Raw genomic sequence first — 23,147 nt, forward strand, 5'->3', positions numbered from 1 at the left:
TCACAGAAATGTCTTCTGCGATATGACCACCCAGCTGTCTGCCAATCCTTGGAGATTCTGTCCTCTGCCTGCAGCGCCCCTATTCACTCCAGATCACCGCCCTGTCCTGCAGCAAACAGGACTGTAACAAGGCCGGCACACAAGTCTCCTGAGTTCAGGGCTAGTCCCAGGGTAGCTAGTCACTAGTTAAAGTACCTTACCCGGGTATAGAACGCAGTAGTTTACTCTTGGTGGTGTCACATGAAAAATGAGCAACTGGGGGCAGAGCTCCTTTGACAAGAACTACTGGTGGGATGACTGGTGTGAGAAGTGGGATTCTGGGGGGCAGACAGAGGGCACCCCATGGTAGAGGGGCGTTCCAGTATCTTCCTGTTAGAGTCAGCAATTCTGTGGATGGGTCCTGTGGGAGCATGAAGTCCTCTCCTTTCTCAGTGCTTTGATCTCCATGGTGACAAAGGGAACAAGAGCCAGGTTTAAAATATACTCTGTCTCCTGCTTTTCCCTCGGGCTGGAAGAGTAAAAGAGAGAGAGAGACAAAGACAGAGATCAGAAAGGCTAGAACAGGGGTGGACAAACTTTTTGGTCCGAGGGCCAAATCGGGGTGCAAAACTGTATGGAGGGCCGGGAAGGAAAGGCTGTGCCTCCCCAAACAGCCTGGTCCCCGCCCCCTATCCGCCCCCTCCCACTTCCCGCCCCCTGACTGCCCCCCTCAGAACCTCCGACCCATCCAACCCCCCTGTTCCTTGTCCCCTGACCGCCCCCTCCAGGGACCCCTGCCCCTAACCACCCCCCCGGGACCCCACCCCCTATCTAATCCCCCCGCTCCCTGTCCCCTGACTGCCCCAATGCCTATCCACACCCCCACCCCTAGACAGGCCCCCTGGGACCCCACCCCCTATCCAATCCCCCCTGTTCCCTGTCCCCCCCTGAACCTCTGCCCTACCCAACCGCTCCCTGCTCCCTGTCCCCTGACTGCCCCCTGGGACCCCCTGCCCCATATCCAACCCCCTGGCCCTGGCCCCCTTACCATGCCGCTGAGAGCAGATTGTCTGGAGCCGCGCCGCCTGGCCGGAACCAGACGCGCTGCCCTGCAGGCATGCGCAGTCCGGCAGCTCAGAGTGCTGCCCGCATGGCGAGCTGAGGCTGCGGGGGAGGGGGAACAGCCGGCCAGGAGCTCAGGGGCCAGGCAGGACTGTCCCGTGGGCCATAGTTTGCCCAACTCTGGACTAGAACAGAGATGCTTCTTGACGATATAACCCACTACCCGTCTGGTGCAATGTCTCCTTCTAGTGGCTAAGTCATGTGGAAAAATGTATGAGTCTGCTACAACCTTTGAGCCAAGAAAACAGAGTCTGGAGACCATGCAGCGTGGTTCAGGCCAAGACTGATCCCTGACATAACTGCATCCAAATCAGTGGACTTACGCCAGGGGGCCACTGGCCCCATTGTGCTTTTCTGGACACAGCTGAATATTAACAAATGTGTCAATAATATGAAGCTGGAGAAGAAGGGCCCCGCGTGTCAGGCTTTGGAGCCGAACTCGCCCTAAGCTCAGGGATGTTGTGATCTGATGTGTTTAGTTTGGTCCAGGGTCAGCCACAACATCTGAATCTTGATCCAAACTTCCCTGGTCATGAGCGCCCTAATCCAGGGTTCTGGTTTGGTCCACGACAAAGATCTGGATCTGAATCTTCTAAGGTGGGGTGTTGGGGAGCTAGGCCTGGGAGCTGTGTCTGGCCTGCTCAGTGGGTACCGTATTGCTTTTCTTCTGTGGAACTCCAAGTGCCGGCCTGAGAACCCACCCACTCCTGATATGGCAGGTCAGTAAATCTCCAGACGGGACATGACTTGTCCCTAAAGTCACACAGCAGGGCAGTGGCAGAGTTGGGAACAGAACCCAGGAGTCCTGACGCTTAGTCATGACACCATAATTAGGCCCAATCATTTCCCCTCACTAATAACCTCCTCCCAATCAGCTAGGGGACTCTGAGGTGTGTTCACCTGCATATGGGGAAGGGGATGGGGAGAGGCTGCTTTGAGGCATTTCCCACTAATCCAAACAGACTTTCCCCTGACATTAATCTGAGAAACAAACAATGGGACCCGCCTGGCTGCTTGGAAGAGAAGGTCACCGCAGCGCGGCGTACACATCACCCGCATGGCACTGCCTGGACGGTGTGGAAAGGCTGGCAGGATACCAGGTGCTTGAGGCGTTGCACATGGATGCAGTCCAGTGTTATCACTGCAGCGGGCGTCAGCGTGACCACACCAGCGTAGGGCAGGCCAGGATCTCCCAAGGCCAGCAGGAGACAGGATCGGAGCGTGGGAGGCAGAGCTCCCCACACTGGCCTTGCTGCTTCTAGTGTCTGTCTCCACTGGGCTGGGGGCGTAATTGCCAGCTGAGGCAGACATCCCCTGTGATGGAGCCGGTGTGCTAAAACCAGCGGTGTAGCCGCGGTGGCAGGACGGGCTAGCCGCCCCAGTACGTACCTACGGTTTCAGACAGGACTGGGCCCTAAGCTAATAGCGCCCCCTGCTGCCCATGTGGCTGAAGCACAGGTACGTCTGCCCGAGCTGGGACTCACCCCTCCCACTCCAGTGTGGGCAAAGCCTTGTCGTCTCACGGGGCCGCCCACAGGGGAGGGACTAGCTCTTGTGGGGAAAGCACAGCACTGACTCTGGAGACCTGGGGCCTGATTCAGCTCTCACTCACACTGGTGTCAATCTGCAGTAACTCTGCAGCCGATCGTGGTGTAAAACTGGTGTAAGCGAGAGGAGGAGCGGGCCCTTGAATTCTAGACCCACAGACCCAATGGGCCTGGGCACCTGCTGCCTGGCACCTCATGTTGTTATTCATGCTAGAGGGAAGTGGGTGTGAAACATAGCCACTGGTGAGGGCTCAGGGTTCTGACCTGGCAGTGTTTTACACCGGGGAGTAAATGACTCCCAAAGATGCAATGCAGTGGAGAATTAGGTTCACTGTGTGACCTTGGACAAGTTCCCTCTCTGTGCCTCAGTTTCCCCCATTTGTAAAGCAGGGATAGGACACTATCTCCCTCTTGGGGGGCTGTGCGGCTAATTGCACATGTGCTTGTTCTGCGCTTTGGGATCCTCAGATGGAAGGTGCTGCCGGAGAGCATGGTACCTTCCAGCTCTGAGCATTTCTAGAGTGCCTCTCCCCCCACGGGGCCCAGATTAGGGCTCTGTGCCCCGCTGCAGCGTCCTACCTGACTGCTGAAAGGCTGAACCTCGGTAGCCAGGGTCCTTTTGAAGCTGTATTTCTTTCAGAGAGAAGATGGAGGCATCTGGGTGAAGGGAAAGAGAGAAGTTGAGAGTTAATGCAACTAGCTGGATGAGCTACGATCTGAGCTTCCTCATCAACAGGAAGCCAAACACCAATGAACCCTCAGAGCTTCTCCCATGGTGCTGACTCTGCGGCTCCCATGAATTCTCCATTTTGTCATGCCCAGATCCCCCACCCCACAGCACCCACAGGCCCAGAATTCCCCTGCCCCGATAGTGCCCAGAGTCCCCAGATCCCTCACACTGTGGTGTCCCTGGACCCACAATTCCCCTCCCTAATATGCCACAGCTTCAAGCCGCCTGAGTACCTGGCTCCCTTTCTCTAATCGGGCACAGAGCCACGGAATGGGGCTCTCTAAAGAGCCGTGCTTAAGCACAATCCTTCGGGTGTTAATAAGGCTCTGCCTTTGCCTGTTAGGCCTACCGCCTGCTGTGGGGCAGGACGACTCAGCAGCTTCTCGTTCACACAGGAGCGGTGCCCCGTGCGCTCTGTCCTGATCGGCTTGGAACTGGGCAGCTAATGGGAATGTTTCCTGTGGGAATTTTTCACAGGAAAAATGCTCATTTGAAGTTTTCCCATAGGAAACCACAGTTTTCCCACGGGAAACATTTCAGAAATAAAGGAAGTGAGAAAACCTGCGAAACTCCCACTTTCTGACTGTCTTCCAACTTGTGCCAGTTGGAAAAGAGTCAGAAAGGGTTGAAAGTGTCTCTAACACTCTGAAAGGAACGCTCTTCTTGACCTTCTCCCTGGTTTTGTCAGGGGGAAAAGCAGGTTCCTCACACTAGCAACATGAACAATTTCAAAAATACTAAAAAATCCTCTTCCCCCACCAGACATTTTTCATTTAGAAACTTTTTCAGACAATGAAAAACACTGTCAAAACAGAGATTTTTTCCACAAAAAAATTCATTTTTGATGAAACCTGGTTCTTTACCAGCTCCCCTCAGCACCTTCCCCGGGCCCTGATGTGAGACGTGCTCCCTGCCTGCCTAGTGCAGGACTGAGCCCGAATGCGGGGACGAGGGAGCCTAGATACATAGCCTGGCTGGGCCCAGTGCCCATGGGTGCAGCATAGCCAAAGCACTAGACTGGAACTAGGAGACCTGGGTCCTCTTCTTGGTTCTGCCACGGGCCTGCTTGGGCAAGAAACTTCCTCTCTGTGTGCCTTGGTTTCCCTATCTGTACAAAGGGGATAACAATCCTGACCTTCTTTGTAAAGTGCTCTGAACCTACTAAGTATTGTTATTATTACGTGTCCGAATCTAGCTTAATACCGACGAGGGGACTTCACAGAGGCGCACGACTCAGACCACGGGGTTTTTCAGCAATGGGCAGGCGGGGGGAGGCTGTGCTACTTCCCAAAGGGTGTCAGTAAGAAATGTAACAACTGGCTGGGCAGCCCCTGAAGTGCTGTGTCCTGCCCTTGGACAGCCCAACAGGATAATCTGTGTGCTCACTGTCAGGGAGGAGCTGGACTCGGTCCCCCAGCGCCTTGAAGTAAGGGTGTCGCAGGGCCTCTTCGGCGGAGATCCGGCATTTGGCTTCGTACTGTAAAAACCACAGAAAACGGCGTGTGGGGTGACATAAGCTCTGAGTGTGTGCGTGAACGATGACATAGGCAGTGTGGGTGTGTGCAGGTGTTTATCTGTGCTCTGTGTGTGTCACCACATAGAGTGTGTGTGTTTGCGTGTTAGGTTCTGTGGGAGAAGAGAAGACAGGGAAGGGAAGGTGGAGACAAGCTCCCCAATTTTCAACCAGGGCCCCTAGGTAGGGTGTCCAAATCCCATGCTGGGGCACCTACGTGGGCACTGGGGAGTAATGCCGTGATGGAAATGGCATTCGTTTCTGGTCAGCAGCAGCTGCAGGGCAGCATTGTGTTTCTGGGCAAATCCAGGAAAGTGGAACCAGGAACTTGGCAGCAGAGAAAAGGTGAGCGACCAGATAATGCAGGTGAGATGCTGGGTTGGAGTTCGGGAGTTCCACTGACTTTAAATACAGGGACAAATGGGCTCGTCTCTAAAAGCTAAAGGGAAGGTAATGACAAGGGCTCTGATCAAGGAGGACATGAACCAGGAGAAGAAGGTAGAAGGGCTTGTCCAGCCACAGAGGAGAGTTCATGAGAGTTTCTGAGTGAACTCAGGGCAGTTAGCGGGTTGAAGTAATGGGAGTGGGTTGGTACTAAGCTCTACTGAGACCTTGGTGTTAGGGTCAGAGAAATGGCTTAGTTGGATCCATAACCCCTTGCCACTGCTCTATGGCATGAGGGCCTGATCCAGTGCCCAGGAAGCTCTCTAGAGGACTCCAAAGGCCGCATGATCAGACACGAACATGCCTTCGTCAAGGCGGACGGTAGCAGGACATATCCCAGTTGGCTCCTCTGATAGAAGCCCCTCCCTGTGTGCTTCCCAATGAAAAGCCTTGATCCCAAGTTAGCATCAGATCGGCTGTTGTGTGTGCAGTGTTCCCAGCTGCAGCTGGCCAGGCCCCATGTCCCAGCCCCCACGAAGAGAAGGACGATGATAGGTAGCCAGGAAGGAAGACAGCAGCCCCGGAGCCCCATGGTGGCAGGTCCACCCAAGACATCCCCCTGCAGTCTGGCTGGATGGTCAGGCCACTTACCAGGAGGAGGCTCATCAGCAAGTCGATCCCTTCTGTGTCCAGCCTGAGAAAAGAAGGAGACTGTAACCACACCCCAGAGACTCTACACTGCTCAGGATCTCACTGCAGGGCGGTGAGAGCACAATGGGGGACAGTGCCTTGCCCTGCACATCTGGTGGGCGGGGTTCCAAGTCTTAATTGGCACCCCTTATAGAGTGACCAGACGTCCCAGTATTATCAGGACCGTCCCGATATTAGGAGCTTTGTCTTGTATAGGACCCTATTAGCCCCCTATTATTCACACTTGCTATCTGGTGTGGTGGCAGTCTCAGCAGAAAGGATGGAATAAGCCCGGCAGATGGGTACTTATCTGCGAGCCCCTGGAGGGGCATCCTTCCAGGGCAAGTTGTTTGCACATTAGCAGGGCACAGTGGAGGAGGCCTGCTCTGGTGCTGGCTTCACCCGCACCTGTTCTGGAGATTGGCGGAGATCCTTAACATCCAGGGCTATCAGTCCAGCCCCTACCCCAACACTCATTGCCCTAGTCTCCCATTTGTGAATAGCCTGAAACCACAGTGCAAGTGTGGGTCTCTGCTCAAGGGAGATACCTGGGTGCATGATTTATCAAGGGCTGGGCTTGGTACCGGGTGAAATGATAACCCTTAAACTCCTCGTTGGATGTGATTCCAGGCCAGGAGTCTTCTGTAGGGGTGCCTGGGGGAGAAAGGCAGGTTTACACACATCACCCTGTGCATGGGCTATGGAAAGTTGCTCTTAACGACACTAGATGACACTAGAGAGAATAGCTCCCTGTGGAAAAGCCCCACTGTCTCTAGTAAAAAACAATGGCTATTCTATAGGTGGTGTGAACCATCCTCTGGAACTGAATAGAGAATTCTCTCTCTGTTATCAAATTCTACAAGAAGATTATAAAACCTTATAGAAAGGATCTGATTCTCCAGTACAATGGTTCGCAACCTTTCCAGACTACTGTACCCCTTTCAGTCTGATTTGTCTTGTGTATCCCAAGTTTCACCTCAATTAAAAACTACTCGCTTACAAAATCAGACATAAAAACACAAAAGTGTCACAGCACATTGGATCTGAAACATTGCTGACTTTCTCATTTTTAACATATTGTACTTACAGTTCAGTGGGCAGTACATAGAGCAGTAGAAACAAGTCATTGTCTGCATGAAATGTTAGTGTGTGCTGACTTCACTAGCACTTTTTATGTAGCCTGTTGTAAAACTTGGCAAATATTTAGATGAATTGATGTACCCCCTGGAAGACCTCTGCCTACCCTGGTTGAGAACCACTGCTCTCATAAATCCTACCAGATTTACAGGATGGGAGTTAAAGGCCAGCCTAGCAGCACCAGGGAGGTTACAGTTTTCCCTCTCTGCTTAGCCAGCCACCCCCCTCTCGTGGAGACAAGGGAGAATGCAGAAGACTCACCAAGAAGCTTGAAGATTAAATGGAGCTCTTCTTTCACAGTGGAGCCTGGGAACATGGGCCGTCCTGTGACCATTTCGTAGTGTATGCAGCCCACACCCCTAAAGGAGCAGCAGAGACACTGGAATTAGAGATGGGAAAGCCGTCCTAGTCCGTCCCTGCCCTGTGTCCAACGTAGCCTGGTTTCTTCCAGTTCCAGCCCTTGGATGAGTCTCCCACCAGTTCCCTTGGAAGAGACATCAGTACCCAGAGCTACCACACTATTATTACAGCTAACCATGCACACAGCGCCGCACGTGTTCACGTGACACAGCGCCCCTGCTCCAAAGAGCTTGTGCCCTCCGAGATGCAGGACACGGCACAGAAACCGAAGCAGGCGGCAGCCCAGTGTTATTGTTGAACATTATTTAACTGGGCAGCAGGGTGCCCGGTGCTGTACAGACACACGGAGGACAATGAATTCCCCTGCCCTGAGAGCTTGGAATCTTAATGTGGGACTCTGATGGAGCCGTCCCACCCCGCCCTGCATGCAGATGCCAGCTCACCACATATCGATGGGTGTGGAGTACACAGTCGATCCCAGCAGGACATCGGGGGGCCGATACCACAGAGTGACCACCTCGTTGGAATATGTTTTCGTGGGGATTGATTTGGCTCTGGCTAGACCTAGGGACGAAAGGGATGTTAGCAAGACGGCTCCTGTTGTGTTTTGCGGCAGCAGTGCGCCCATCCCAGGGAGCTGCACGGCCAGGTTTGCAAAACAATTCAGCTCCCATCTAGGCACCTAAATGCAGCAAGACAGATTTGGAGCTGCCCGTCTGACAATCTGGCCCACTGCATTTAGGAGCTTAAATGGGAGCTATTAGGTGCTGAAGCCGTGTTCCCAGAGGAGTCCTGCCCCCCTGCATTCCCAGACCAAGCCCGGCCCCTAACCTGTGCGCCTCAGAGGACAGGCACCAAGCTGAAACCTAGCTAAGTGAGCAAGCAGTTTCCATACAGAGGTGACCAAAGCACCAGCTTGAGAAGTGCAAGCAAGCTTGTGGCTGGGGCTGCCCCTGCCCGATGCTGCTCTGCAGCTCCAGGGATTGCATAACCGCTGTTGTCTGCACAGCCCGAACCTGGTCCAACCCAGGCCAGTGCTGTTCTCTCTCTGCCCTACTCACCGAAGTCAGCCAGCTTTAGCTCTCCCCTTTCGTTGATGAGCAGGTTCTGCGGTTTGAGGTCTCGATGCAGGATCTTGCTCTTGTGGCAGTAGGACAGGCCGCGGAGCAGCTGAAACAGGAAAATCTTGGGGGGAGGGGAGCAGAAGGGGTGAGAGCAGAGGGAAAGCAGGGTTTGGCATGTTGTTCAGCACGGAGCAGGGACAAGCAGAACCTGCAATGGGCTTGGGATCCTTCAGTGTGGATATAAATGCGAGCTGTAATAGTAATGATCACTAGCTGTAACAGGGAATAAAAATCACAGTGGACAGCTCTGGATTGATTTCAGACTTTGTACAGGTGCCACCCCTGGATGGAGCAATGTGCAAAGCCAGCACTGATGCGTCTCCAGCCTGGAGCACAAGAATAAGGGCCAGATTCACACCCACGCTAAGGCCCCTTTACACCAATGTGGCAGCGTACAGAGGCCTTAACATGGCTGCAGATTACACTGACTTCTAAATTACATTCATGTCCACTGTAAGGCCCCTCTACACAGCCAGGGCCTCTTTACACAGTCTGGCCTTCAGTGTGTCAATGCAAATCTGACCCGACGAATACATCTCCACTGCGTGGCCATGAGTCTCAGGGCCTGGCTCGACAGACTCAGACACGAGCTAAAAGTAGCCTCAGAGCTGTTCCGGCTCAGCCTGGGGCTCGGCCTCTCCCCTCCTCCGACTTCGGAGCCCACGCTCCAGCCCGAGCCAGAACCGATACCTGGCTGCTTTTAACTCTGTAGCAGGAGCCCCGTGAACCCAAGTCTGCACACCCAAGCTCTGAGACTCATGGCCAGGGCCTTTTTTTTTTTTTGGCAGCATAGCATGAGATCCTCTCTCTCTTTGACTCATTGGCAGAGCTTGCAAAGACCGGGCGCTCCACTGGATGAAAAGCGTTTTGAGAGCTACTGATGAAAAGCACTCGGTAAGAGCTGGGTATAATTATTATGATCATTATTATTGATGGTATTTCTGTGTTTGTCTGGAACTTCCCTCTGCCACATGCAACCAATTCCAAACGTTCAGGGAATGTTCTAGGCATCCAGGGGCAGAACTTTACCGATTTTAGGGAAAACTGGAAGGGGGGAAATGAGGGATGCACAGCAACCCGGACATCTGTTTAGCGTGGCCACAGCTTCAAGCACCTCTGCAATTGTTTACAGATTAAATAACTGAATTGATGGCCCCTCCTGTTGCTGCCCAGCATAACAATAGCCCTGCTCATCCTCCCAAGACAGTCTAACATGCTGACATCCTGAATAACTTCCCTCCCAGACAAAATTCAATGGTGGTGAGGAATGGGAGGCCCACACCTTTCCTGGTGGGAGGAGGGAAACCAGGGGACCTGATATGGTGGGGGATACACAGAGCCCTGAGGTGGGAATGTGAGGAAGGGGTGCAGACAGAGTCCATAACATGGGTGGGGGGAAGAATGGGGAACTCTGGTATGGTGGAGGGGACATGTGGGGCACACAGAACTCCTGGTGGAGGGAGATGAAGGAGTAGTTGCAGGGAGGCCCTGAAATAGAGGGGACTGGAGGGATGCAAGGAGCTCTCGGGGTGTTCAGTCAGCTCGGTCTCCAGAAGTTATGAAGTGTGTCCTCCCTCCCCCCAGTGTAGCTGCATTCTGTCCTTAATTAAGTCAGTTTCCTCATTTGCCACCAGACTAACACCAAACACCCCACTCTGCTAGGAACTGGACAAGGGGCGGAGTGTCTGTCTCGGGAACTTTCTAAAATCCGTTGACAAGGTCCTGCAGTAAGATGCTAGGAAGGAAATGAAATCGCCCTCGGATGAACGGTAATACAGACAACTAGTAAAACTACTGATTAATGGTTGAGGAAAGGGGATGAACAGCGTTTACAGATGACACCAACTTATTCAGGTTAGTCCAGGCCAGAGAAAATGGTGAGGAACTTCAGAGGGTCTAACAATGCTAAGTGAATGGGCAGTGCGATGGCAGATTAATTCACTGTTGAGAAGAACATGATAATGCACACTGGATCGTCTGAATAATCTGAGTGTGAATGTCTGAGTCCCCAACGACTGCAATGCGGCTTGCTTCAGTTCCCTGGGTCTTCAACATGGCCACCATAGAGCATCCCCTGAGAGTTTGTAAACCCCTTCCACAAGATAGTGGTCTCGTACCTTCACATTGTGCATATTCATCAGGTTCCCGCAGTTATCCAGATATTGCTTTAGGTCACTGTCCTGCAACGACAAGCACATCCCGAAGGAACCTTCTAAGTGACCATGAATAACCATGTGCCCAGCAAGTTACTGACAACACATGGCGATGGTCAAGCTGAGCCTGGTGAGTGAGGTTTAACAAGGGCTGGGTGGCTAAATCTCACAGATAATTTTAACACGCCCTGAAACCTTTTTCACAGATTTACAGAGGTTATGGTCAGAAAGAACCATTACGATCATCCCAAACCCTCCCCCAAGTGGCTAGGGGGAATGGGTGGAGATGGAGGGCTAGGAAAACTTTGCCTCCCTCATTTCCTACACAAGTGAACAGGCTTGATACAGCAATCTCTGGGTGAAATTCTATGGCCCACGTTACACAGGAGCTCAGAGCAGAGAATTGTTATTAGAAGTGAATAAATATTTTGTTAATTAAAAAAAACTGAGTGAAATCTCTGACTGCACATATTGAAGAGACCAGGCCTATCTATCAAATGTTAATATTGTGTGGGTGTTGTAATGATGCTCACTCTGCAATGTGGTAACTCCCTGGTTGGTACACAGGGCGATCTGATGTTTATATTCCTGCATAATGTCTCTTTAAACAAAATCTCATTGTTGTAATGTTGATTGTTTCGTATCTGATATTTACATGGCAAGGATTTATAAACCCTTCTATATACTTCTAAATAAACAGATAGTAACGTAAAAAAAATCAGGGAAATAGCTGATGAAATTAGTGTGAAATGTTCCCTTTTTTGACCTATTACAAAGCAGGTCAGGGAATTGTTGAAGTCTGGAAATTTTCAGAATTTTGAAAAACAAAAAAATGTTGTTCCCCGTGATTCTCTCTGCTATTTTTTCTCTTTTGTTGCAACCAGCAGTTCTCATCATTCCATGAACCATTCCTGTGTCTGGAAGGAGCCCCCACCCCTCCCTCAGCAGGAGAAAAGCTGGGTGTCCAGACTGCCCCAGCACAAGACCAAGTGCCCAGGCAAGCAGCCCATGGACTCACCAGGTACTCAAAGACAAGGGTGAGGGAGCGCTCCGTGTGGATGAAATCATGGAGGGTCACAATGTTTGCATGTTTCAGGTTCTTCAGCAGGGAAACTGCAAGGCAAGAAGAAGACAGCGTTAGCCATGAGGACCCATTGGCGGCAAACTTTGTCATGAGGGGTGGCAACCTGCCCAGGCAGGGCTGATGGGTCCCAACATCTGTTCCTCATGGACCGGGTCAGTGTTTTGCAGATGGAAGAGTCAGTCCTTCAGGACTGAGTGGGTTTGGATTGGCTGGCTGAGCTGCCCATCAAGCCCTAAGGGAAGTCTGATTCGCTACTAACTTTCTATTGCAGGCAGCGTCCTCCTTTTCACACAGTCATGGGGGGCTCTCCGGAAGCGGCCGGCATGTCCCAGCAGCTCCTGACCTAGGTGGAGGGGCCAGGGGGCTCTGCGTGCTGTCCTTGCTTGCAGGCACTGCCCCTGCAGCTCCCATTGGCTGCAGTTCCCAACCAATGGGAGCTGTGGAGCAGGAGCTCATGGCAGGGGCAGCGCGTGGAGCCCCCTGGCATTCCCTCCCACTGGAGCTGCAGGGACACATGGAGGTGGGTAGGGAGCCTGCCAGCCCTGCCAACCCTCCCTGCCCAAGCACCAGCAGAGTGAGACCGCCCGGCCCCCATTCCCAGGACCAGCGGGGGTCCTGGACCGCGTGCCGCCACCGGGACCACCCCCAGCACCAGGGGCGTCCCCAGACCACCCCCCAGACCACCTGCAGCCCCTTTGCTCAATATTTAGTCAGGGGTATATAGTACAAGTTATGGACAGGTCACAGGCTGTGAATTTTTGTTTACTGCTCATGACCTGTCCAGGACTTTTACTAAAAACACCTGTGACTAAAACATAGCCTTAATTATGGGCTCATTTGAATCATAGAAATGTCAGGTTGGAAGGGATCTTGAGAAGGCATCAAGTTTAGCCCCATGCACTGAGGCAGCGCCATCTGGTAAGCGGATATAAATTGCTACCCTTTATACTCACGAGTTCCAGAGCTGTGGTCCATCCCTGTGTGTGTTGCCTTTTAGCACAAAAAGCATCTACTGCCCCTTACCCTCCCTTATAGCTGTGCAGGGTGCTCCTTCTTCATGCTCCAGGCGGATCTCCTTCAGAGCGACCAGGTTCCCAGTTAGCTTGCTGCGCCCCTTGAAGACAGTGGCATAGGTGCCCTGTGGGAAAGGGACAGAGAAATGCAGCTCATGAACTCACACTTGGATGGCATGTGAGCAGGGCTGCTAAGGGGAGCACCTGACACCCTGCATGTACCACAAACCAATGTCCATGGGAGCCTTTTATCTTTAGATGGAAGGGATTGAAAAACAAGGGCAGGATAATTTTACAACCACTGGTGACATTGGTAGCAATGCAACTGTGCACACTGGCTAAATCCCTCTCCAGTGGCTGGTTAACGTAGAACGTAATAACCTACTACTGCTACCATCTAATGGAGCTGCTCCTTTAACTCAAGTGGGAGAGACCTATGCTGTCGATCCCGGCTGACGAAAGGTGGTCGGGATTGTTACATACAGTAAGATATTCATAGGACTCAATGTCATACTTTGGTAACCCAGTGGATCAGGTGGTAATTTCCCCTCCTGTAAATACAGTATTACCTTGCACAATTTAACACCTTTTGTAAACCCAGAGTTTTGGGAGGGGAGTCTATGTTTTGGGCTTAAACCTTGAAGGCCAGATTTTCAAGGCTGGAGCTCAGAAGGCAACCTCTTAATTTGTCAGCATGGAAAATACAATCCTGCATTTAGAGTAGCCATCTAAGCAGCCAGATAACCTTTTGCCTGTTTAACCAAGGGCTTTGTGGGTGCATCTTAGGCACCATTCTTTGAAAATGGCCCTTTAAGAGTTTAGTTTGAGAGGGTGGGAATGATCTACTGGCGCGAGAACAATCCTGGGTAGCATGAACATCTGAGTTCTACACTGATTCCCTCTGTAGCCTTAGGCAAATCACTTAACCTCTCTGCCACTGTAAAATGAGAACAACACTTAACTACCCAAGACAGGGGGCGGGGCGGGGTTGTACAGAGTGTTTGTAAATTGCTTTGAAGATAAAAAGCCTGATCCAAAGTCCCTGAAAGTCAACTTCAAGATTCCTGTCAGCTTCAATGGTCTTTCGACTGGGCCCAAAAGAACTCTGCAAGTGCTACGTTTGAGTATTTCTTGTTACTTTTAACTCACACTGGGCCAGGACCAAACTCCCATATGCTGAGGAAGTTTGGCTGTGGGTCTGTCCTTTGCAGCTTGGGCTCTGTTCTTAACTTCATCTACAATGTTGAGTTGATTTCACGTTCTCCTTACCTCCCCCAGTTTTTCCAATTTAACATAGGTTTCCAGCTTCCCAAATCCGATGTCCGACTGCAAAGAAAAGGGAAGAACATCAGCAGGAAATATCCTTCCCGAGGAAAGATTAGCCCTGCGGCTGAAGGTCACATCAAGGAGGCTGGGCAGTATGAGCTTTGGGGGGAGATAAATCAAGGCAGGTAGCAGTTCTAGATACACAATGTTTATTGCTATCTGCAGGGGAGAGCAGCCAGGCAGCCAATCAATCACAGAGAAACCACAACTGACTGGTTGCTTAAAAGAAACAAATGATACCTGCTTTCTCCTTCCATGGAACTATGACGCAAGCTATTAACTTCATCACTGCGCTAAGTGTCTTCTTCTGCAAAATGACTGTGGCTTGAAATATTGCCCTCCACTGCTCCTATCGCTACGATTCCATGATCATTCTGTCCATCTGTCCCTTCCTCACCCGTCAGCCTGGTATTTGAGCAGTTAAGTCTGAATTTAAACATGAGCTTTTTTTTTTTTTTAATGCAGTGATGCCGCTTTCATCAAAGACACCTACCCTAGGATCACATCAAGTAGGCAGCCCCTTCCTTGTGCTAAAAGTCAATTCCTACATATCTGATCTTCAGTAGAATGCCATTCCTTGATCACAGATACTTTTCAAACCAACCAGGAAAGAGACATTTCCTATTTGCAATGGTCACTCTTTCAAGTTATACTGAGAGACACACTATCATAGACACAACCACGGCAAGGGTAGTCTTGCGGTTAAGGCACTGGATGGAGACCTGGGTTGAGTTCCTACCACAGACTCTCTGTGTGACCGTCAGCAAGTCTGTTAACCTCTCTGTGCCTCAGTTTCCCAATGGGAAAATGACACCGCCTTTGTCTATTTAGATTTTAAACTTTTTGGGGGAGGGACTATCTCTGAGGCGTGGTCTACATTATAACATTAAGTCGACCTAACTACATTGCTCAGGGCTGTGAAAAATTTCGCTCCCCATGCGATGTGGCTAAGCCAATCTAAGCCCCAGTGTACATACTGCTAGGTCGACGAAAGAATCCCATGGATAGGTGTTCCTGTGACATAACTAGCATGTCTCTCTCACACACCTGGTACGTGTTTACGTACAGGACAGTCACAAACACAACTCTTATCTCAGGGAAGTTCAGTGGGTTTCCACTTTTTGATATGTACCATAATAATCACTACAACACATGCCATATACATCTCTCCATCAGTAGGCGGTCCTAGAGAGACAGCTGTCACTCGACAGGGAGTTTTGGAACAGTGCAGTCACCATCCACGGAGCAGAGAAATAGTTTGTCATCGTCTCCCAGAATAAAGAACATCATGGTCGTCTGATTGGAGTTGGACAGGAAAATGGTGGGTGAATTTTAAACTGGTGGCAAGTCCTGGAGACTATTCATCTATGGGCTGCAGCAGGGACACAATCCCCCTTACAAGTGGGATCCAGGAGGAACCGACCTACTACAGAACGGAGGTCAGTCTCTCTGGCTTCTCTGCCATTTTCCCTGCATTTTCCTCCCCGCATTTTCCAATCAGCACCCTTTCCATCCACTCATTTTACACAAGCCACCAAAACACAGAGGAGGGAAACTTACAGTCTAGCTGCTGACACGAGGTGGGTTTGAACTAGGGACTTGTGAGGTCAATGGTGTCAGTAGCTTCACTACCACTCCCCTGACCAATCTGCCTCCCACAGGAGCAGCGACATCAGTCTATTTTGCACAGTTGGTGGACCTAATACCGTGACTGTTGGAATGTGAGGGAGGCTGGACATGATCTGACAGCCTACGAATGGCACACTGCCACGTGGAGAGTTTTACAGAAACACTCATTATTCATTGACAGGATTATTAATATTTATAGCACACTCGCTTCACCCAGGTATATGTTATTCAATAGACACAAGAGACTGCACAAGTAGGTGTGTGCTGTCAGTACACCAGCTTACACCATTCTTCCCACTTGGGGCTAGATATCTGTCCAAGGCTTGCCAAGGCCTTGGACCCAGTGACTGGGCAACACTGAGTGTTCCTGGTGCCTAGGAAGCATGCTGGCATATTCGTAAATAAGGCACCGTGTTGTAGTCATCATGCATGCTAATGCTGTGCTATACAGAAAGTGAAACTCCGAAATTAGTACGAAGACTAATTCATTATTTTCCAGCGTTCGCATTTTAACGAGAAGCGGTGGCCGCCAGCAGGTGCTTCTTAAATGCCAAGTGGCTTTCAGTCCCCATCCTTTCAAAGAATCAAACCTTAGTGTGGGCACGTGGGAGTGTACGAATGTGAGGGGCAGGCGTGGGGAGTTACACAGCTGGGTGTGGGCACATGTGGCGCAGGGGATTTGCACTGCACATGGACATGGGATTTGCACACATAGGTGCGAGCATGTGCATGGTGAGGATTGACGCAAGTGTAGGCATGAGTGTGTGATGGTTTACGCTTGTGGTTGTGTGCAATAGCGATTTACTTGCATCAGTGTGTACACGTGGAGATGTGCACATGTGGGAACGTGGGTGGATGGGCATTCACATGGGAATTTGCACACGAGTGCATGAGGATTTAAACACATAGCAGCGAGCAGTGGGATACGTGCACAGTGTGGTGGGCCTGACACAATTCCCCCCAGACCCAGACCCCCTGAGCTGAGGGACTCACGAGGGAAGCCCGTCGAGACATCCTGCTGAAGGTCTTGGGGAACTCTGGATTGTCCATCTGCAGCTTGTGCAGGAACTCCGGGGGCAGACGGATGTCCACAGGCAGGGAGAGCCGCTTGCTGACATCCTGCAGACAGGGCCAGCACAGAGTTAGTGTCTAAAGCACCTGACACAGCTGAGAATCTTAAGCAGACATTCAGGGAGCAGTGCCTGACAGCCACTCACCTCAGCCTACATACTCCCCATGCCCCCCACCCCACGTCCTAGACAACTGCCTCCCACCTATGAGAACCACGGAGCTCCTCTCCATGCACCTCCTCCTCCCCCCACCACAGGTGCAGCCCCACCCAGGACTTGCCTCCATGGAGAAGCGGCGCTGGTTGCTCCTTCGGTAGCGCACAGCTTTCGGGGACTGGCCTTCCACCTCCGAGGGGGAAATGGAGGTTGGCTCTGCCCGGAAACCTCTGCCCAGGTGGCCCAGCTGCAGGTGCCCTTGTGCCAGGTCTGATGAGAGAGGAAGCAGAGACAGAGTGGATAGACTGGATGGCACCAAAAGGCCACTATTAATCAATACAAGGAACAATCACATTCCACTGATGAGTCTGAGTACAGGATGGGGAGCGAGGTGACTCCTGGACACTGATCCGTGCCCTAACACCAACCCCCTCTGTGGCCTTGGGCAAGTCCCTTCACCTTTTTGCAGCTCAGGTTTCCCTTCCAAAACACTGGGCCAACACTGCTACATCCCCGGGGGAGCTTGCAGGAGCTAATGTGTGTTTGCAAAGTGAATAGAAGTGCTAAGGATTTCTACTAACTATAGCACCTCTGCTGTTACAACTGAGGTGGTGCCTAGGGGCCCCAGTCAGGGAGCAGGGCTCCACTGTGCTAGGCACTGTATACACATGGATTGAAAAGACTGTTCCCTGCCCCACAGAGCTTGCAGTCTCAGGGGCAGGCTGTGATAGCCTTTCAGTACTAATTGCTAGTGCTTTACTCCCATTGTACAGATGAGGAGAACTGAAGCCCTGGGAGACAAAGTGACTTGCCCGAGGTCCTGCAGCAGGCCACTGGCAGAGCTAGAAATAGAACTGTGGTCTCCTGAGTCCCAGTCCAGTGCTTTATGCGGGAGGAAACACTACTTAGCACCCTACCCTACATGGAGCACCACCTGCTTCAACGAGGCCTACTCCTCACCACGAGCAAGGCTCTCTCTCTCTGGCGCTGAGCAGCTTCGGCTCATGTCACAAGCAGTACTGTCATCATTATTCACTCCCAGGGACCTGAACGATTCTGAGCAAAGGACCTATGGGATTAAAGGGGGGCAGACAGAGTGTCCTTTACTGCACAATAAAACCAGCAGACTCCCGAGGAAGGTACGAGTTCCCCAGCCCCAGCCCGTTACGTCTCAGCAGATTACGTAGTCCTGGGAAATGGTCCTAAAACACAGCAGCCCTCTTGAAGGCTGAAGAGATTCCGAATAATAACCCTTCTCTTAGGATTACAAGTCTGAAGCATCATCAAGTCCCAGGCGCCATGAAAGAAGCAGGAAATCAGAACAAAATAAGCCACAAAGCTCCCTCAGGACTCCAGTTTTAGGCTTGCACTTAATTCCTCCTTGGTCTGCAATTAATGTCTGGTTGCTAGGAAGCTCTGGAGCGCAGGGACCCAGACCCTGGCTCAGTAAAACGTTTAATGAGTTCAACACAGGTCACCAGAATCCCTGTGAGATGGATTCTCCAAATTCGCAGGGGCATTATTTCCAAGAGAGCCATTCAAAACAAGGCCTCTGCTAATTAGATGTTTCTGAATGAAGTTTGGCTATTTAAAGAGGAGTCAAAAACGTCCTGCGAGGATTAGTGGAAGAAATTTGACTCCCTTACAAAAGACTTTCAGCAGACACATGACAATGTCTTCAGGCCCTTCCACAGTGAGGGCATGGATACAACACAAGGCGACTGCCTTTGGCACAGACAGCCTTTCACACAAGCCAGTCATTGATACAGAACTCAGCTCGCTGAGGAAACAGAGAGAGGGAGAAGAGAGGGGAAGAAAGGTCTGCACATTAGGTGACAGAGTTGATAGGAGAGTCGGACAGAGAGATACCAGGGTTCTATTCCCTGCTCTGTCCTTGACCTGCTGTGTGACCAATTCCCTCTCTGGGCCTCTGCATCCCCCCTACGCTTTGTTTACTTGGAGTGTACTGTCTTTGGGGCAGGGGCTGTCTCTCACTACGTGCATGTACAGCCCCTAACACAATGGGTCCCTGACCTCAGTTCGAGTCCCTAGGTTCTACTGTCATACAATTAACAATAGTAACTTCCCACCAGCGTGAGTAATGGGTGCACAAGCCAGCCACAGGGATTGTCACCTTTAGCAAGAAGGAGCTGCAAGTGAGCTTGGCATTTTAACAGATCAAGAAGAACAAAGAGGCCAGAAATGGGGGACCTGCTGTTCAAGCGTAAATGCCCTCTTCACAGACACAGCTTCCTTTCTGACCCGGTTCTTGAACTCCTCCAGCAGCCCAGCCCAAGCTCTCTAGCTGTTTAAGGATCCATTTCTTTCAGCCCAGGAAAATATTACAGCCCACAGCCTGTGACATGGACCCATGCCCCCCTTCACTGGAAAAAGCTAGTGAAGAACAACTGTGCCCACTACTAATGGAAACAGTCAGAGTCTCCTTCAGAGAGACACACCTCCCAAACCCCTTGAAAAATGCCATAGTTGGCCCAATCCTCCAGAAGCCATCACACAACCCTGAAGATCTCTCGAACTACCCTCCCGTCACCCACCTCCCATTCCTAGGCAAAATAACTGAGCAAGTAGTAATCATCGAACTCCAGCAGCATGCAACGTCAGCCATGAACGTAGATGTCTCCCCATCAGAAGCCAGGGCACAGCCGAGACAGTTCTGGTGGCACTAGAAGACAACCTTCTTGTGGTCATGGACCATGGAGGTGAGATCCCAATGCTCGCAACGCTGGACCTCTCTGCAGCCTCTGACACAGTGGAGCACAAGATACTGCTAACCTGTCTACATGACATGGCAGGAACAAGGACGCCAACTGTTCTTTGGCAGCAGAGCTCAGAGAGGGGTGACAGGTGACTGCTGCCACCAGAGACTTCACTACTGCTACTGATTTTACCTGGCAGGCGCCCAGATACTACAGGTACGGGTGGCAGCATAAAACCAACGAAACAGATCCATCCATCAACCTCCTTAACAACATTTTCCGGGGCCCAGACACACTGCCTTGGCCACTGTTAAAGCCTTTGTGGATGGGGCTTAGTTACATCACTCTGGAATAGGCTCAAGGGTTGGTTTCAACAACAGTTATAAAAAAAAAAGAAAAAAAAAAGAAAAGACCGTGTCCCAAGCTCACCCTGCTTTCTTGGGGTTTTCCCTTATTCTTAAGAACAAAGCACATCCCTCAGCCCAAGCTTCCTCCTGAGGTTAGCCCTTCCTTTGTTTTTCGCCCTGCAGGGCCTCTGTCCCTTCCCTACTTCTCTCTGCTTTATGAGAGAGACACTCCAAGGTTTTTGTATTCCTTGGTTGAAGCTAGTAGGACCCACCTGGTCTGGCTGCTCGTGTGAATCAGCAGAAGAGCTCTGCGTTTCTATGCAGGGATCTACTGCCCTCTGACAGTTATCCTTAAGAGCCATTAGTGAATTTCACACCAGGGTTCAAATTCCAAACACCCTCACGTTGAGATCTGAGGTTTCAGCCTGGGCTCACCATTAATACTGATTATTATTACACTGCAATTTACCCTCTGCACAGGATAAACTGTTGACGCGACAAACACCAGGGTCAGTGCTGCGGGGGGTGGGATGAAGGGGCATGGCCATTAAGAGCACAGAGCACCACAGCATTAGGAAAATGCTATACATCAAGAGCAGGCACTGGCAAGCTGCTCCCTTCCCTGGGAGCTCCACTGGTTGTTTGCAGCATGAGTCAGGGAGACATCTCATGACCTGCCATGGTGTATCAGCCACAAGATCCCTCCCCTGTGAGCCCGGGGAACTAGGAGTGTCCGGAAAGTGTCCTGGCATGCAAAGATGCCCTAACTCCCCTTAATATCTTCTTGCTGCTGCCACTGCTGCTGGGGGGCTGCATGTCACCACAGCGGCCCTCTAGCATGGTGCCAAGTGGTACTGAATCACAAATGTTTCTGCAGGGGCCCGGGTTCCACCAAACCGCTCCCTGTGTCTCCACAGGCTGAAGGCAGCTAGCTGCTCCAGGCTGAGAGTGTCTTGTCAACGGAAGTCATTGGAAAGCATTTGCCTGGCAAGCATTTTGTAATGCAGATGGAACAGGTCCACAACCACTATGCTACTGCAGCGTAAGGAGACTGTGGGCTTTCTCTCTCTCTGTTGTGCTGCATGACAGGGAAGCTTCACCTGCCAAGGAGTTCTCTGTACCAAGGGATATGGTAAATTGTCCATCGCTTGCAGTTTACATCGAGATTGAATGCCTTGTTTAAAGAGATGCCCCACGTCAACCACAAGTTACTGGTCCAGACGCAGGAATTACCAGGTGAAATTCTCTGGCCTGTGTTATGTAGGAGGTCAGGCTAGATAATCAGAACAGTCCCTTCTGGCCTTAACATCTAGCAATCTGTAGTCCACAGAAACAGAGCTGGGCCCAAACCCAATGGGGCTCTACCTAAACCCCCTCCCCCGATCTGAATGTGTGGCTTGCTCCTAGTACTAGAATGGGCCAAACTAGCACCCCAAATCCAAATGACCTGACGTTAGGAGAAGTTAAGCTTCAGATTCAGGTTTTGATTCTGACCATAGCCAAAGTTGGAAGGAACAGGGGGGAGTTCAGATCTGGGTTCTAGTTCAGGACCCTCTGTATTAAACCTATTAACTGCTGAATCCACCGGGGATGTAACACTCGAAGTAACAGTGCCCACCCATACATAATAACTCAGCAAGAGAAGGCTAAATGTCAGCAGGAGAGTTCCTGACCAAAATACACTCGGCTCAGCTGCCCAGGGCACGTCCCTCGGCCATCCTCCTGCTGAGGCACCGTTAGCCGAGAGCTGCACAGAAACAGCCCTCTGCTATTTCTAACGCGGCTTTCACTGCATTGACTTCAATCTACTTGGACAGCTCACCGCTGGGTATCAGCAAGAGAGCTACATTCGGAGGGCACTAATCAGAGCAGGGCACAGCCAAGGCTGGCTTCACTAGCCCATCTCCCGGATGAGATGCAGCAGATGAACGACCCGAAGAGAGGATGGTTTTGGGCAAATGTGGTTCCCTGCCACTGTCACTGGTGTAATAAGGGTGCCAAGGGTTCAAGGGATTCTCGGCTCTTGTCTGGCCTCTGTCTGTTAGGATTCCTAATCAGAACCCACCATGAGGTGTGGAAGCACCTGAAGTGGTGCTGATTTGCATAAGTCTACTCAGGGGGATGAAGGTACCAAGAGACCCTTCCTCCCAAGTCCATTCAGAGGGACTTGGTTTCCATCTCACGCCCGAGTCCTTGCAAGTGAAGGGGACTGTCCCAGACGGAAGCAGCCGGACCATTGTTGCATTCAGACTGTAGGGCCAGGAGGCTGCCTTAATCCAGCTCTGTTGTAGGATCCGCACGAATGCATGCCTGGGCAGTGGGCACCTGGCCACAGAGACACCACAGGTCATCAGCCAGGCTTGGGCCTGGGCTCTGAACACCTGGGCCCTACTGTTTCAGTTAAAAGAGAACTCCTGTTTCGGTCAGCAAGCGGCAGATCGCATTTGTCAGGGTACGTCTATACTGCAGTAAAACACCCGTGGCTGGCCTGTGTTAGCTGATGCAGGCTCATTGCGGGGATATAAAATTGCAGTGTAGACATCTGGGCTTGGGTTTAAGCCCAGAGCTCGGGCTCTAGCCCGACCATCTACATTGCAGTTTTATAGCTCTGCAACCGGAGCCCCACAAGCCTGAGCCAGCTGACATAGGCTAGCCCTGGGTGCTTTACAGCAGTGCAGACATACATTTAGAGTCCCCGGGGCAGTCACTGAGGCAGGGGTGTTGAACATATGGCTTGCAGGTCGGACCTAACCTGCGCAATGTATCTATGTGGCCTGTGTGACGTACTCAGGTTCTCCAGGATCCAGGTAAGTTTCTATCCCCCATGGTTGAGAAGAAAACCTTCCAAATGAGAAGCGAGTGTAAAGTGACACACTGAAATCTGCCTGAGTCTGCAGATACCTGATACAACAGCTCTCTGGTGTGTGAGCTGCCCAGTTCCCCACTGATTTCACTGGAGTGACAACTCTAAAGCTCACTACAATGTCAACAGGAACTACTTCCCGGCTGGTCATTCAAGCAGAAGGAATGAGAAAGAAGGTGGGAGGGTGGGAAAGCCATGGGAAG

At 51.4% G+C, this 23,147-nt stretch overlaps 1 protein-coding gene across 3 annotated transcripts in view; it reads right to left on the minus strand.

Moving 5' to 3' along the window:
* Positions 1–207: 207 nt before the first annotated feature.
* Positions 208–23,147, minus strand: part of CDK18 (cyclin dependent kinase 18) — a 68,218-nt gene continuing 45,278 nt past the window's right edge. For 2 of the 3 annotated variants that reach the window (XM_073319787.1, XM_073319786.1), the window contains 14 exons: positions 17,142–17,287; positions 16,785–16,910; positions 14,106–14,162; positions 12,847–12,961; positions 11,758–11,852; positions 10,704–10,766; positions 8,524–8,647; positions 7,906–8,026; positions 7,364–7,461; positions 6,514–6,619; positions 5,927–5,969; positions 4,765–4,855; positions 3,228–3,305; positions 208–508 (listed from right to left, as the gene is read on the minus strand). In XM_073319787.1, coding sequence (XP_073175888.1) covers positions 474–508; positions 3,228–3,305; positions 4,765–4,855; positions 5,927–5,969; positions 6,514–6,619; positions 7,364–7,461; positions 7,906–8,026; positions 8,524–8,647; positions 10,704–10,766; positions 11,758–11,852; positions 12,847–12,961; positions 14,106–14,162; positions 16,785–16,910; positions 17,142–17,287 — 1,298 coding nt within the window. In that variant the 3' untranslated portion in view covers positions 208–473. The remainder of the gene's footprint in view (positions 509–3,227; positions 3,306–4,764; positions 4,856–5,926; positions 5,970–6,513; positions 6,620–7,363; positions 7,462–7,905; positions 8,027–8,523; positions 8,648–10,703; positions 10,767–11,757; positions 11,853–12,846; positions 12,962–14,105; positions 14,163–16,784; positions 16,911–17,141; positions 17,288–23,147) is intronic. The other variant, XM_073319788.1, reaches the window with a different exon arrangement.

This window comes from Lepidochelys kempii, chromosome 21, assembly GCF_965140265.1.
Source record: "Lepidochelys kempii isolate rLepKem1 chromosome 21, rLepKem1.hap2, whole genome shotgun sequence".
Lineage (NCBI taxonomy): Eukaryota > Metazoa > Chordata > Testudines > Cheloniidae > Lepidochelys > Lepidochelys kempii.